Below are 16,465 nucleotides of genomic sequence, written 5' to 3'. Positions count from 1 at the left end.
AGAAGATCCCACCTTCTGGGAGTCCCTGCAGCAGAACCTCTATGTGCTGTGGTTGGTCCCAGCACAAGAAGCCGAAGAAATGCACGGGATGTGTTGTGCTGGGTGGCCTGATTTCAAAAAGGATTTAACAGAGCTTACTCCAGTAGAATTGAAGACAATAAATACTCCATTGCAAGGAGGAGAAAATAAGGAAAGGAAAAACTGGAGCTGGTGGGAGGCAGCTAAGAGACATCCCTCAGTAGCATTGGGGAAGAAAGCAAAGCAACTGGAACTCTGCTGGAAACTGGAAGAAGAGTAACGTCGTCATAAATGATTATGTCCTGGAAAGTGGTGTTTTTTAAAAGCAGCGGGGGAAAGAGACTTCTGTGAGCTCATAGGGCTGAATGGACACAACTGGCTTCAATACTGAAAACTGCATCCATCCAGTAGGGTGGGATTTCCTTTCAAGCTCTGCTAAAGTCACAGTAAGAAGCTGTGTGGGAGTCAAATTTCTGCTCCTTTGCATTTTAGGTTGCTAAGAAACTCCTTGCTCCTTCAATCATGCTGAAATTCTTGGCTTTACAGCAAGCTGAGGGGCAGGAGGGAAATGCAGAAAGCAGCAACGTGGAGTTTGGGAAGGTAATCCACCTCCAGCATGAAGTTCATCTTGGGTAGAATGGCAGACGTGAACAGGAATGGGGATTTCTGAGCAGAAGCAGTAGAAACCAGCAGGAACGGGTGGCAAAGATGGGCAGAAAGATTCATCCCAACCAACTGAAAATCCAAGAAGGGTTGAGCAGGAGATGGGGTGGGAGCTCAGAGCTGTGTGGGGTAACAGCACAGCGTGGGCTGGGTTGGGTCTTCAGGCTGCAGAGTGTTCCCACTCCAACACTGAGCACTGGGATTGCTCCCTGCGGGCAGCCAGCCCTGACCCAGCCGCGCTCCATGCACCAAATCCACGTCTCTGATCTGAAGGCAGGGATGTGATGTGGGACAGCATCAAACGCTTCACACAAGTTGAAACGGAGCTTTGGTGATTAACTGCTGATTATCCTGATGAATACCTCTGTGCTGATGCCAGGCCCAAGACGTGCAGCTCCACCAGCAGGAGTTTCTTTACCTGGGTGCAAATGTCCATCCAATGCTATGATGGCTTTGGAGCAGATGGAAAAAGGACGGAGGGCTTTGTGGCAATGCTGTCTGGACGTCACTCGCTGGATCTCTGAGAACAGCCTGCCCACGGTCCTACATTCATTTTGGTTAGAAAATCCTGAACACGCCTTGTTCATCCCACCAGCTTCAGCTTCCGCTCAGCCAGCACTCAGGGCTGTGTCCACCGTGGAGCCCCTGCTTCCCATGTCCTGCGCAGTGGAAACAACATTTCCTTCTGTTTAGATGGGACTTGCCGTGCGCTCCCACCGGGCAGCCCGGCTCCGTCCGTTCCCCGGCTCAGCGCTCGGGTTTCCTCTCATCCCTCTCGCCGCCTTCGCCGCAGAGCCGGGCTCACCCCGCGTCGCTCCTCCGCTCCGGCAGGGGGCGCTGCAGCGCTGGCGGCGGAAGGAGGAAGTGCGAGCGCGGCGCGGGGCCATGGCGCTGCCCGGCGAGCTGTGGGCAGAGCTGCCCGCCGAGAAGCGCATCTTCTCCTCCGTCCTGCTCTTCTCCTGGGCCGTGTACCTGTGGGAGGCCTTCCTGGCGCACCGGCAGGTCGGCGGGGCTCCGGCGGGGTTGGGTCTGAGCTGAGACGGGCGGCGGGCGGCGCGGGCCCGGCCCGACGGGCGGAGCTCGTTTCCCTTCACGCGGTTTTTTCCCGGCACGGCGGGGCGCGGAGCCGCTCGGTGCCGGTGTGCGCCGTCCTGCCGTCCTGCGCGCTCGCTCCTCTCGGTCGCAAACGAACCCGTGCGGTGGCGGCGCTGTGCCACGCTGAAGGCCTCCACGCCGCGGCTCAGCGTCCCGCCTTCCTCCGCCGCGTGGGTTCGTATTGCTGAGCGCGATGCCCTGCGGTGCGGGACGTCATCAGGAGGGAACCGGGCGGGACGAGCAGCGCGCCCAGCTCGTGAGGTTCAATAAATCCACGTGCAAGGTCTGCACGTGGGTCACAGCGACCCTCTCGCTGTCAGTGTGAGCTGGGAGATGTAAGGACGGAGCACAGCCCTGCCCAAAAGGAGGCACTGATGGATGGCAGCTGGACATGAGCCAGCTCTGTGCCCTCACAGCCCAGGCAGCCAACCGTACCCTGGCTGCATCCAAAGCAGGGGATCTGCCCCTCTGCTGTGTGCTGAGACCTCACCTGCAGCACTGCGCCCAGATGGGGGGTCCTCAGGACAGGAGAGACGTGGAGCTGTTGGGGAGAAGGGCCACAGAAATGCTCCCAGGGATGGAACACCTCCCTGCGAGGCCAGGCTGAGAGCTGGGCTGTGCAGCTGGATGAGGGAAGGCTGCGGGGAGACATACAGGTCTGTCAGTGTCTGAAGGGGCTGTAAGAAAGGGGACAGATTCTTTAGCAGGGCGATAGGACAGGGGAAAATGGTTTCAAAGAGGGGAGATCTGCGTTGGATATAAGTTGGAATACAGTAAGGGCAGTGAGGCACTGGAATGGGTTGCACAGAGGAGGTGGTGCCCATCCCTGCAGACATCCAAGGTGAGGCTGGAGGGGCTCTGGGCACTGATGGAGCTGTGGGTGTCCCTGATCACTGCAGGGGAGTTGGACCAGATGGCCTTTAAGGGTCTCATCCAACTCAAATGATGCTATGGATACCCCTTTGCCCAACTGTGTCCTCTCCTGTCTTGCTGTGCATCCCCATTCTCCATGCCTATGGGCAGAGAGAGGGGCACAGTGCACCTTGATGCCATGTTGGCACATCCCAGCAATGCACACAGAGCATAGCACTGTAAGGGCTGCTGTAAAGACAGCAAACTGCATCTCAGAGGGGAGGGAGCAGCAATGGCAGCTGCTGTGAGCCACTGGGTGATCTGCAGCCTGATCCTCTGCTTGAGGGAAGGAGATAAGTGACAGAGCTGAGGAGCTTTTCCTTGGAGGAGGAACAAAACTACTGAAATGAGACAAGGATGGATGGAAGAATGGCTTGCAGACTTCTGAAATTTACAAGTGAAAAGTTCTTGACTGAAAATGAAATCGCACAGTGCATGCAGCCAGCCTGTGGGGATGATTTCACAGAGGATGTGGTGTTGGGTTTGAAACTCTGCTTAGTCATAATCACAGCACTGTCAGTCTTATCCCATGGAAAGAATTACTTTCTGTGATCTTTATATAGCAACTTTTTATGTTAGAAATGGGTAAGGCAAGCAGCTCGGTTTCTGGGTCTGGCAGTTGTCCTTTGATTGTAGATTTGGAACATCATAGAAAATAAGAACTTTATTTGTTTTCCTGTGGGGTTTTCCAGTTTTGTTTTTTTTTTTTTTCCTTTCTGGGGTCGCTGGTGAGCATTTGCCATGTGATACTTCTTTCAGTCTTATTTCTCCCCTTCAGAATACTGGAAGTCAGTTTGAAGTTTCTTTCTCTCTTTGTCAGAGACGGGTATACAGAACAACAACACACGTGCCATGGGAACTGGGACAGATCATGGACTCAGAAACGTTTGAAAAATCTCGTCTGTATCAATTGGACAAAAGTACTTTCAGCTTCTGGTCAGGGCTGTACTCAGAGCTGGAGGGCACTGTAAGTACCAGAGCTGCTTCCACATCAGGTGGTGATTTTCATTGTGAAGGAACTGAGAAGTACTTTGGTGCTGTTGGCATTGTGGCATCTCATATGAAACTGAAATTTGAATGGTTCAGGCTCTGTGTTTCTTGTTTGTGGCTATATTGCCTTGTGAAAAGAAGAGATTGTTCAGGTAGCAGGTAATTTCTCTGTGCAGTGCTGAATAATACTGCACAGCTACAACCCGTATCGTTATGCGTTGGGGCGCAGCTGACCCATGCTCTCCAAATAATTAAGGAGTATTAGAATGATTTTCAATTATTACAAATACAACCCCTTTCTGTGTTTGAAGGGCTACAGCTGTTTTGTTTCTTAGGTTCAAATTAAGCAGGAAATAGAAAGACAAACCTATGAGAACAGGAGGAATACCAATAGGTCCTTCTGGAGCTTAAGAGAGTTACATTGGGCAACGAGTGCTGTATGGAAAACATAGAGCTAACGTCAGGGGAAGAGAAGGGGGAAAAACCTAATTACAAAACTCTTCTGATTCATTCTTATAAGTCACTTCTCATGCTGAAATCATAGCAGAACAAGGTGACAGCCTGCTTCATGTGGGCTCTGTGGTTTGTGTTTTTGCTTTCCAGATGATTCTCATCTGCGGAGGAATTCCTTTTCTCTGGAATCTGTCTGGTCAGATTTCAGGCCGTGCTGGGTTTGGACCAGAATATGAGGTAAGCAGTCTTGAAATGCTACAGAAAGTGTTAAACCACATCTCAGCGCTGCTTCGCCTAGCTGAGGTGGCAGATAGGGCTTAAGGGCTTTTTTATTTTAAGTATTGTAGATGTGATTTTCTTTACTTCAGATTTTGACCAGAGCTTTGTTTGGACCTTCAAGCTGTCCAGAAAAAGCTTCTGCTCACTTTGAACAAAGCTGTTCTGTGGTGTCAGGGATGTTTATTAAGATGGCAGCACAGGGGGGTGTAGGCTTAGGGGTTCTTTGTTCCCCCCTCAGGACCAGTTTCTGATAGATGAAAGCTGTTGCCTGTCACAACATGGGATATAAAATATAGGAGAGTGTGTCAGACATCTCTGCTGTCAAATCACAATAGTGGCTATTACTGCCAGCTCTTCCATGGTGGGTACTACGAGCAGCATTGAGGGGGGAGGTTGAACCTGGGGGGTTATTTTCAGTGGCTGAGTCTCAAAGACAACATGTGATGGCCAAGGTGTCCAGTGTTGCATGAAATGTCCTTTCTTGACCATTTTCTTGAGAAGTTGAAGTCTCTCTTTCAAATGAGAAAGGAGGAGTTCTGTTCCAGACACTTTCCTATTCTAGAGAAGATTTGACTTGTCAAGAAAACCCCTGCATCTGAGGCATTTTTGATGTGTCATACTTTTTCCTGCTTGAATCACTGAAGCCCTAGGTAGTCTATTGAGATAATCCCCACAAATAAATAATGTGCCTTCTTTTTTATTTTTGTCTTAGAGGGGGAAAAATAAATAATCTGTGCAAAGGAAGTGTCCATCATACCTTCTGCTCCCATAGCTGGGTTATCATCAGGTGCCCTCAGTTTAGGGTAAGGAAGGGTTAGTGTCCTCTGCTTCACTCTTAGGTTGTGTCAGTTCTGATGTTTATCTCCTCTGCCTGCTGCCTGAGTGAGCAAAATAGAAACACATTTCTTGAAAATCTCTCTCTACCATCATAAAAACCACTTGAAAGCTGTGTGATCGCAGGGAGGTGGTAATGCCAGTTTTGTCTAAGGTGTTTTTCTTTAAATTACATGGTGAGATTTCCCCAAAAGAAATAGTTTAGTCATTATGGATTCATTATTCCTCTACTCCAAACGTTCTGCGGAAGGCACATAAATAACTTACGAGATTTAAAGCTATTGCTTTTTGGACAGTCAACCTCTGTTCCATTCAGAAGTCAGTGGTAAAAAGTTTCCTTTCTAAGCAGACCTGAGCAGTGACCTCTCTTATCTCCAGCTGCTCCATGAGACATCTGAGATGCATGGTGACATCCTGGTTTGTATTCTGAAGAAGTTCTGAACAGTACCTACACACTGCAGCAATAGTGTGAATGTAGGGGAACATCCACCTCTGTATGTGCTATAAGCTAAGATCAGAAAGGGCTGTTCTCACAATTCAGCTGAACCTACTGCTTAACACAATTTCAAAGTTTTTCAAGCATCAAGCACCAGATCCTTTATGAGAACAGTTTGCTTTGGTGTAAGGGAGGCTGCTCCAGCATTCAGTAATCTAACACTCAGAAATGCTGTTCCTGTGAATGCATCTAGCTTTAGCTTCTAACCAGCTTCAGTTACACTGCTGACATTTTGACAGCAGAAATATTAAGCCATATAGGTCAGTAAATATCAGATCTTTTGTTTTGTTTTCAGATTGTTCAGTCGTTGGTGTTCCTGCTGCTCGCAACGCTGTTCAGTGCCCTGACTGGTCTCCCATGGAGTTTATATAACACTTTTGTCATAGAAGAGAAACATGGCTTCAATCAGCAGGTATTGTATAGTGGGCAACCTGTATACTGAACTAACATCTTCAATAGCTTTGGTAGGTTGAGTGGGCTGAGGTATTTTCTGAAATGAAGATCTGCCCTGTGTCGTGCCCACAGGCTGCACAGGGCCAGCCTGCTCCTCCATAAGCCTCACCTGGACTGCAGGGAACCATTGCTCTGTGCCTGGAGCACCTCCTGCCCTCCTTCTCTATGCTGGCTGTAGCATCTACCTAATTAATTCTCTCAGTTTCTCCCTGCTCTCTCCCATCTGCTGTTGCTCTCCCAGAGCACATGGCATTACTTGCAGCTCAGCTCTGGCAGCAGCTGAGCCCTGTTGGAGCAGCTGGGGCTGCCCCTGAGCTGATGTGGGGGCAGTGCTGTGCTCTGCTTGCACCAAGCACAACTCCAATCCCACTCCTCCCAGAACTCTGCCTCATAAACCCAGTGTGGTGGTGCACCCTGTGTTGTCTTTGTCCACCTCTATTCTGTAGTGGTGTACTGTTTTCTTTCTGGGGAAGTTCAACTTTGAAAATGGTCACTACAATTCTTCCTTGACAACTGCAGTGTGTGTTTTCTGAAACTGTGCCAATGGCAGCTGCTACTCCAGTGTGTAGGAAGCAAGACTGTTCTGGATAAGACTTAAGCTTGTGACCAGCTCAGAACTCTTCTATGCTCTGTTCAGCTCTTGTTTGAGATGAAAACATGTCCTTCTAAAAATGTTGCTCCAGGAAAGCTGGAATATGTGCATCTTTTAAAAATATTTTTCTTCTCTTCTTCATACTAATAAGGAAGTACTAATTCTCAGAGTGTTGATGTATGTGGTCATTTGTATCTGAGTGAATCTGAATTACAGAACTAGAGGTTCCCTTCTCTTCTGCAGACTTAATAGGGAGCTCCTGTTGAGGGAAGGGTGAATGTCCCTGTGTTTCCAGAGCACGAGGCTGGTGTTTTTCTTCTGGCAAATGCCAAACCAGAATATCTATTCAATGTACTTGTTCTCTCTCTGTCCCTTCTGTTCTGCAGTCCTCAGGGATTGTAAAGGCTGACCAAGTCTCAGTTTTTGCAGTATGTTTATGGCCTGGCCTAGCCTCAGACATCCCTTTGATATTCAAAATCCTTGAATATCCATCAGAAAGCATCTTTGATTATCTCTCATGTCAGTCCTTTGTAGTTGCATCAGACCTGTACTTGGATTGTCTCTTACCTTAGTGGGGAATAAGTTCCATCCTGGTTCCAGTTCTGCAAGCTTGTTTCAGGAACACAAAAGTCCTAAGACTGTCAAAACTAGGACCTGTGATGCACTAAAGGTAGAGCAAACTGGTAGACCAGCTGATGGATGGACAGCTTCACTTAAATATCAATAACCCTGCAGAGTCATAGTAAGCTCACAGCACTGATCAAACCCTTTGTCTGTAGGGAAGCAGAAGGCCAAATACTGACCTTAGCAGCTCTTTAAAACTGCCTTGAGACAGCTCACAGAAGCTCTGTAGTTTCTCTGTATGCTTTAATGAGAGTGAGGAGGATTGAGCTGCCTTTCCTTACGTCTTTTTTCTCCATTATGGTCCTCATGCCAAGAACTGAATGCCAAGTCTGGCTCAAATCCAGTCTGTTATAACAGCTGTCTTCCAAACAACACTGATTCTCTGCCATTCATTTCAGACCACTGGGTTGGCTCCTTTAGTGAATGAGCCAGATTCACACCTGGTAATTTGCAATTGATCTTCAGGCAGACTCTTCTTCCATGAGAATGACTTGGTGGAAATGAGTTTATTCTCTTGAGTTTATGCCTGCTTTAGAAAGGTCAGAAGAGATGGAGCAAAGTCAAAAAAAAACCATAAAAATGTATAGCTCTGTTTCTACTAGATCATGGTGCTGACATTAAAGAGAGAGTTGAAATCTATCCAAACTATTGCCCCAAGTTGTTTCACCAGTTGTTTTTTTTTCCTTTCCAGACGAGTTCCATATCTTTAACACAGTATGGGGTTTTTAATGCCTTGTTGGAAAGGATCTGTACATAATAAACCCTTCACTTCTGTGCCTTGCAGATAGCTGTAAGTACTGAAAGAACATTTTCTGACAGAGCTTGCTGGGAGTGTAACTGCATTGCAGAATCACTCATGAAGTTTGATTCAAGTAGAGGTCTTTGAAGCATCCTTTAAACATCTATGAAACATCCATCTTGATAAAGTTATTCTAATTTTGATAGGGGTAAAAGGCCCAGCTGCTACCTACAAGTCTTCGGGAGGACTTCTGTCCCTTTTCCAGGTCAGACAATCAGCTTGGTGACTGAGTTGAGATGAATTGAGACAACTGCTCAAAGACAAAATATCCTACAGTAACTTTGTTTCTTTCCACTTCCCATTTCTCTAAAACTCCATGATATCTGGAATACATACCAATATGAATGATTGGTAAATGAGTTAAAGGACAGATAAACTTAACATTTTCCTTTTCATCTGTAGTGAAGGATATACATGCAAGAAAGTTCAGGTTTGGGTCAGGTCCTGCTAACGAAGTGTGCAGCCATGTGGCCTCAAGTCCAGGTGGATATGTGGAGCCACAGCTGCTATGAGCAGAGCTGAAGAGGTTCTTCTACCCTTTTATAACTGACTGCTCTCCTTACCACGCATTGTTATTGCCACTTGGTTGTTGCATGATTTGTCTTACTTTGTTTCTGCTTGTCCAATGTAAGGATCAGTTCATTGACTGCTGGGACCCATTGGTGTTTACACTGTAAATGTCATTGCTGTCCTTCCTTTGCAGACACTGGGATTTTTTTTTAAGGATGCCATCAAGAAGTTTATCGTGACGCAGTGCATTCTGCTGCCAGTGACATCCCTTCTGCTTTATATTATTAAAATAGGGGGAGACTACTTCTTCATCTATGCCTGGCTCTTCACGTTAGTTGTGTCCTTGGTGAGTATGAGGGTATGTTTAGATTCCTTCCAAATGCATGGCTTGGTGTGCTGATCTGTACATAATACATAACTGAAAAGAACATAGGAGAAGAATCTGCATCTGCTTTAGTGCCTGCAGTGTTTAATAAATATTTTGTCATGTTCACACTGCACCTGTTCAGGAGTAATATCTCATATTACTTGCCCATGCTAATTTGATATCTTAGATTTTATTTATTCTGCATTGGTTCAGCGAAAAATAAACATTTAAAAAACTTTAGAACAGATACTGGAATTAAAATGCTACGTAACGATAGGATGGTTGGACTGGATGCTCTTAGAGGTCTTTTCCAACCTTGATGGTTCTAGGATTCTGTTTTCCTTTTTCATACCTATAGAAAGGGAGCCAAGACAATGACCACTGGTTTAACAAGACAAGACAAAATGTGCTTTGGTCAGTAACATTTCCACAGGGCTTCTTTTCCACGTAACCAAACACCAATTTGCAGTTGTTTTGCTTTACACTGAGACAATTAACAGGTCTCCATTTCTTGCCCTGCTGATATATCTGCTTTTATATACTGAATTGGTAATTGAAGGATCCTTTTGTATTCATTAAAATGATTTCATGTTTGATGTGGAACTCCATGGTGACATATAGTATAGTAGCAGCAGTGCCCCACTGAAGCGGTGAGTCTAACTCACAAGTACTGCTCAGGGATCTTTCAAGGTTTTTTCTTTGTGTTTCCCTCTTCTCCCACCTTCCCCTTCTCTCTTCCCTCTTCCTGAGGGTTAAGTCCATGCCCACACCACTGGCTCTCTCCAATTATTTTGCAGTGCCACTGCAGCTTTACCATGGCATTTATTCTGCTTTGATACCTTGATGTATGGGTTTGAATGGTCTTTGACACACAGAACATTAAGAGGCGCTAATTGTTACGCTTCAGAGATCTCTTCGGGGGAAAAAAAGGTTGTAATTGCATTTGATTGCTGGAATTGCATCTTTCTACCAGTCTGTTAGTCCTGCTGATATCAAGAGATTACCCAAAGATAATAGCGGATAAGCAGATGGTGGGCAAAAAACCACACAACTGTATATGTCCATTTGTTTCTCATGCTTTGTCCCTTTCCTATAACTAGAACTTAAACTTCTTCCCAGCCCAGTCCTTTTCTTAAAAGAAAAAAAGGGAAAGAAAAAAAAAAAAAGAGCTTTGTAGGTCCAGAGACTAAGGGAAAGAAGTTCAGCTTTTCTTTCTGCCAGAGTGTTGCTCTAGCCCTGGCCTTCTTGCTCAGTCTGCATCTGGTACCAATGGCAAGAGATATGGTACCTCACAGCAAGGTTTTGTGATAAAGACCATCAGTTCCTTATCCTGTAGTTAATACTAAACACAATTTTGGCTTTTTTCAGGTGCTTGTTACAATCTATGCAGACTACATTGCTCCTTTGTTTGATAAATTCATTCCACTTCCTGAGGGAGAGCTCAAGCAACAAATTGAAGTAATGGCAAAGAGCATTGACTTCCCATTGACGAAGGTGTATGTTGTTGAAGGTGAGAGTCTGAAATCTGTGGATTTTTAGTTTTCTTTTCCTGGCATCCATAAGAGCGTTGAGCCCCTGCTAATCTGAGGACTGGTATATGGATGTCTTTCCAGCGTTTCACTGCACTGTGTCTTGGCACTCTCAACTCCATAACCAATAGGTGATCTGCAACAAAGTCTGTTAATTTCAGGGTTTGTTCAGTAACAGGTAGGTTACAAAGGTTCCTTCTCTGCAAATGCTTGGTTTATAAATAGAGGTTGACATGTTTTGCTGCATTGTAGCTGATCTTGGGATTTCCTTGATGCAAAGGGACTGGATGCTGAGGCCTCGTGCTCTGAGCAACCTCTTCCTCTGCCCATCTGTCATGGTTGAGTGCTGAAGTTACCGTGTGTATACCTTGGGTTGACATGCAGTGAGATATTTTATGTCCTGAGGACTTGATGCGGCTAATAAACATACAGTGAGAGCATGCCTTCAGCCTGAGGTACCTTATCTTTTGCTGGAATAAATGGAACCAAATTCCACCTCTTCTCCCATGGAGCCCTTATTCAGTCTGGATGTTGCAATGGCTCCTGTCTATAGGCAAAAAAAATAGACAAATTGAACAGTTTCTTTGACCTAGACAACTTATTGGGATCAACTGCAGCAGTATGAGATGATTTTACTGGCATAAATTCTATCAGTAGTAGAAAGAGCCTGTAGATCCACCATTCAGGTGATTTAGATGAAAATAACTAAAAATTTGCCTATTTCAAACAATTACAAGGGACTGCCTGACCTCTGTTTTTCATCTCTTCATCTTATCTTTCCTTATCTGCTTCTACAGCTTCAGAATTGTGAATAGTCTTTTTTGTCACTTTCAGACAATTCTGAATGAATCCATGACAGGTACTTTGCTGGGGGAGCAGCACAAGTTCTTTGCAGAATTCCTTTCTCCCTCCAAACCTGAAATTACAATAGACATTGTTTTCTCTTTTTTGGATAGCAGATCTTCACTTGGCTGTTTTGTTTTTGTTTTGTTTTTAACAATGAAAAATGTTATTTCTCTATTGCAGTCAGTAAAAGAGATAAATTCTACTTAAAATACACTTCAGCCCATGAAATCATTTGCTTGAGTATGTCTGTACTGTATCAGGACTTTGGCAATTCCTTTAAAAGCATCTATTCTGTCTAAGATTTTATGTATAAGCTATAGTGAGCAGGATTATCTGAATTGTGGTCTCTAATGTTAGTTCTTCCCTGTCAGGTTCTAAGCGTTCTTCTCATAGCAATGCTTACTTCTATGGATTCTTCAAGAATAAGCGGATAGTGTTGTTTGACACACTCCTAGAAGATTATTCTGCATTGAACAAAGAACCAGCAGAAGGAGAAGAGGGTGAGAATGAAGAAACAAAGTCTAAAACAAAAGTGAGTTATGCTTCCCTACCCTCCCTTTGTTTTTTATTCTGTTATTTATGTGTACTTACTGGTGAGATTATCCCTTGTGTTCTAAAGGTCCTAAGGGGGATGTTGAAATCCCAAATTCCATCATCAAAGTATCCCTGAATCGCTGTGAAGTGGAATTTCTGGCGTTGACAGTGCGTGGGTGCCAAAAACACTAAAGAGACCTTAGAAGTCCACAGGGGCTTCAGCAAACCATTGTTTTCTTACGTAACAAATAGGTTTTCCCTGCGACTGATGGAATGAGGGACCTGTTTGGGTTTTTAGCTTTTGTCTCTACTCTTGGGATTGCTGTACCTAAGCTTCCCTTTGAAGGGAGTGCTTTTGCTTATCAGTGCATCATAGGAGTGTCTCTTACTGCAGGCAAGAGCTTTGATGCTTTGGAGAGAGTTTGGAAGGCAAATTTTCCAGCATTGTTCCAGGTCTGCTGAGAAATGTCTGCAGATAGAAATGAGACATCGCTGCCTCATGGAATAAAGACTGTTAAACTCACAACTTCGTATTTTCTGAATATCATCTTGAAAAAGTCTCACTAAGAACTTGTATGTGTTGGAAGAATGGAAGAGAATAGCAGTACTGGTCTTGGGAAACTTAAGTGACTTAAGAAAACAATAAGTGAAAAATATGTTCAGTTGTGCTCACTTTGACTTTCTTCTTCCCTCAGAATAAAAAGCAAGGATGTAAAAATGAAGAAGTTCTGGCTGTCCTTGGTCATGAATTGGGTCACTGGAAGCTAGGTCATACTATCAAAAACATCATTATCAGCCAGGTAAGTTATGACAAACTGGTGGTGGTGATTGTTTCCTGTTTTTTTCTTTTTTTTTTCTTCCCCTTTTATTTTCATTTTTGTATCTTTATGAGCGTGTGGTACCGCCCCATTCCTTCGTTGCCCTATCTGGTTGGTGGGTAGTGTGAACCAGAGAATTGATCTTGCTCCTTGCAGAAGTATGGAGGAACATGATTGCCAGTTATGAAATCTGACTCAGAGGGTACTTCTATTTTACTTATTTATCTTGTTTTGTCCTGCCTTGTACGTTGGTTATTGTTAATAACCAATTGCTGTGTGCCCAAATCAGGATTTAGTATCGAAGCAATCTCTGGAGGTTGGCCAACTTCACGTTGGAATGAAAGGAGCCTGATGGTCCATTTATTCATGCATGTCCCTGTGGTTGTAGCACACTGCAAGGGAATTCCTTCCCCAACTATCTTACATCCTAATTTCAGATGTTTTGATTTCCAGTTCACAGCTATCTACTGTATGTTAATTATTATCAAGTCTATCATAGTGTAATCTGATTTTTTCCATCTTTTCAAATTCCCAACTCTTTTTCTTCTTTCCCTCTCCTCCTTCTCCCTCCCCTTCCCCCTCCTCCTTCCCCCTCCCATTTCCCCTTCTCTTTCCCTTTCCCTTTCCTTTTCTCCTGTTGATGAGTGCAGGAATGTTATTCTCTTGTTTTTTTCCCTAGGGCTATTCATGCTTCTTTTTTTTTTTCAGGCTACATCACTGCTTAAAACAATCTCTCTGATTCCATGCTATGTTTTTCTTATTCATGACACTAAACCCTCCAGTGACATTCTTTCCACTTTGATTAATGCAATTATATTCCAACTTTTGATGTTGGTGTTGATCCCTACTAATTATAAAGTAATGACTGTGATGTTTTTGCCACTATTTAGATACTATTTTGCTGTAATAGATAAACTTTGAAGGAAACTTTACCTTCGCTTCCTGAAATTTTCACCAATTTTTCTGCAATGTCTTATGTTGATTTTTATTGCCACTCTCTCTCTTCTGTCCTGTATGTTTGAATAATGAGTGTTATTTGCCACGTTCCACATTACTCTAAAAATAGCTATTTGCAGGAATGGAAAAGGCACTAATCTGCTTTCCTACACACCATGGTAAGGCATGGGGCTGCTTCTGGACAACCTACAAAGCAATGGGCACATACTGGATTGGATGGAAACATGCATTGTTGCTAGGAGTAGTCATATGATGGAACAAACAGTAGATACTGCTTTGAGTGATGTGCGCACACATGGTTTATCCTTAAACATGTTGGAACCCACACTTAAATGCAAGGAAATAGATCATCTTCAGTGTTCCCTCCTCGGTTGTCTTGTTGTGTTGCCTTTTTGTCTTCCTTCGCTACCAGAGGCATTTTTTTAGGTAACTGACAGAAAAAAACATGAAGTCACAGAGTGGTTGAGGCTGGAAGGGACCTCCAGAGGCCATCAGGCCCTGCTCTACCAGGGACACATGGAGCAGGTTGCCCTGGACCAAAATAATGTTTTTTTTAATTGCATGCACCCCCAGAAAGCTGGTGAAAGCCAACTGCTTGCTCCTCTGCACATCAGTTCTGAAGTAACGTGTTTGGATTTCTTTTTATCTTTCCTGTGGAGCTTATATGCAAACCAGTTATATTTTAGGGCATATATTAGACTTGAATGAAAAGTTCATCTTAATCAAGAATGCTGTTACATTTCTCTAGATGAATTCCTTCCTCTGCTTCTTCTTGTTTGCTGTTCTGATTGGTCGAAAAGAACTCTTTGCTGCATTTGGCTTCTACGAGACTCAGCCGACCCTGATAGGCTTGATGATTATTTTCCAGTTCATTTTTTCACCTTACAATGAGGTATGGTTTTGAACTTGTCTTTCAGATGCAGGTGCTGAAGTATTGTCCTATTTAAACAACAATTTTACATTGATTGTATTACTACTGTGGAGAAAAGTTGGAAGTTTTTAGTAGCTCTGCTATTCCTGTTTCATAAAGATTGTTACTGCTTCATGTAAGACTCCCAGTTGTGGGTATAGCCTGAACAAATCTTAGTGAGCTCCATCTACAGCCACAGTGACATGTGGGATGGGGGAGGGAAGGTACAGCAGTGTTTATTTACTGATAGTGTAAAGAAAGTGCAGGTGGTTGAATTTTTAGGTAATTTTAATGTATCTCTCTCCACAGATTCTCTCCTTTTGCTTGACTGTATTAAGCAGACGATTTGAGTTTCAAGCAGATGCATTTGCCAAGGAACTTGGAAAGGCTAAAGACCTATATTCTGCTTTGATCAAACTAAACAAAGATAACTTAGGATTTCCTGTTTCTGACTGGATTTTTTCAATGTGGCATTATTCCCATCCACCCCTTTTAGAAAGACTTCAAGCCTTGAAAGATGCAAAGCAAGAGTGACAGGAGCCTGTGGGGCAGACAGCACTTCTATCCAGAGGCAAAGTTAGGAGCATCTCTTAAAAACGGGTGTGATGTTAACAGCACGACAAATCCAAGAATCCTGAAACAGTATTAAATTATGACTTTTTAAACATAAACAAAGTGGTGGAACTTAATTTAGAATAAAGTCCTGGGTGAAGGCCACGCCTCCTATGCCTTGGCTTTTATCTCCGTATAGATTTATAAGGGGAGAAAAATATAATATTTTGAGGCACCTATTTCTTAAATTTTACATTGGTTTTGATCCTTTTCCCCTTCTTGGTGTTTTGTGAACTTTCTCTGTCTCCACCTTCACTCACAATGAAGAGGTTTTGAATGCTGTGGTTTCTTACATCATAACTGTACTAGCCGGTCACTGTGTTTAAAAAGAGTTTAATGCAGGTATGAGCCTTTCTGCTGGAGTTAAATCCATGTCTGTCATAAAGGAAAATGCTGTTCCTCTGAAATGTGGCAATACGGATGAGTCAGAGCCAAAGAAATAAATCATGGCCTACTTGAAAATGAGGATTAGTCTGTATTCAGTATTGGTATAGGGGGATTGGGCTGTCCTCTTCTCCATTCTGCTTCTAGGGGTACAGAAGAATATTACGGAGAAGTGAAGGCAGGACCCATGCATTAAAGAAAATTGCAAGTTCTTTGGTCTTCCTCTTCTTGCTTGTAAGCATAATGGTTAACAGCATTTCCACACCTCTGTTCCTCCATTTCTGTCAACTTTTGCCTATAATTGTGTATATGGAAGAGGTCTGATGCTTGGGCAGCACGTCCACATTGAACTTTAATTCTGAGGTCTGCAGAGGGCTTTTTCATTCATATGGACTTAACTGAAACAGTGCAGAAACTCAGAAAATATTGCTCGTGATCATTCTAATACAAGTAATCCAAGATACGGTTTGTATAGGTTGGGGAAGGGTAAAGGGGTAATTGGAGAAATGGCTTCTGCATCTGTTATCGCAGGTGAGACGTGGAATTGAATTTACTTTTGTTGAATAAAGATAGAAATTAAATGTGGGTTTGTACGTGCCATTAGAGTGAACTGAATGCAAATACTTCATATAAAAATCTGGCTTCCTTTATGTTTTACATTGAAATGCTCTTCTCAGTTCTGTACAGAGACAACAAATCAAAGCAAGATCTGATCCTTTTGAGTGCCCGAACGTTCTCCGAGACTTCACTATTAGCTTACATTTGCTTTTCTGATCACAGGAAGAAACGC

At 43.9% G+C, this 16,465-nt stretch overlaps 1 protein-coding gene across 1 annotated transcript; it reads left to right on the top strand.

Annotated features, from left to right (window-relative positions):
* The first annotated feature begins 1,517 nt into the window (after positions 1 to 1,517).
* Positions 1,518 to 15,757, top strand: ZMPSTE24 (zinc metallopeptidase STE24). The gene is made up of 10 exons (XM_031595051.2): positions 1,518 to 1,683; positions 3,509 to 3,655; positions 4,282 to 4,368; positions 6,036 to 6,152; positions 8,912 to 9,064; positions 10,454 to 10,595; positions 11,832 to 11,992; positions 12,690 to 12,794; positions 14,518 to 14,661; positions 14,989 to 15,757. The coding sequence occupies exons 1-10, from the start codon at positions 1,567 to 1,569 to the stop codon at positions 15,211 to 15,213; spliced, it is 1,398 nt and encodes a 465-aa protein (XP_031450911.1). The 5' UTR covers positions 1,518 to 1,566; the 3' UTR covers positions 15,214 to 15,757.
* Positions 15,758 to 16,465: the final 708 nt, after the last annotated feature.

This window comes from Phasianus colchicus, chromosome 24, assembly GCF_987193195.1.
Source record: "Phasianus colchicus chromosome 24, bPhaCol1.hap1.1, whole genome shotgun sequence".
Lineage (NCBI taxonomy): Eukaryota > Metazoa > Chordata > Aves > Galliformes > Phasianidae > Phasianus > Phasianus colchicus.
The sequence above is the reverse complement of the archived record's forward strand: the minus strand, read 5'-3'. Positions and strand labels throughout refer to the sequence as shown.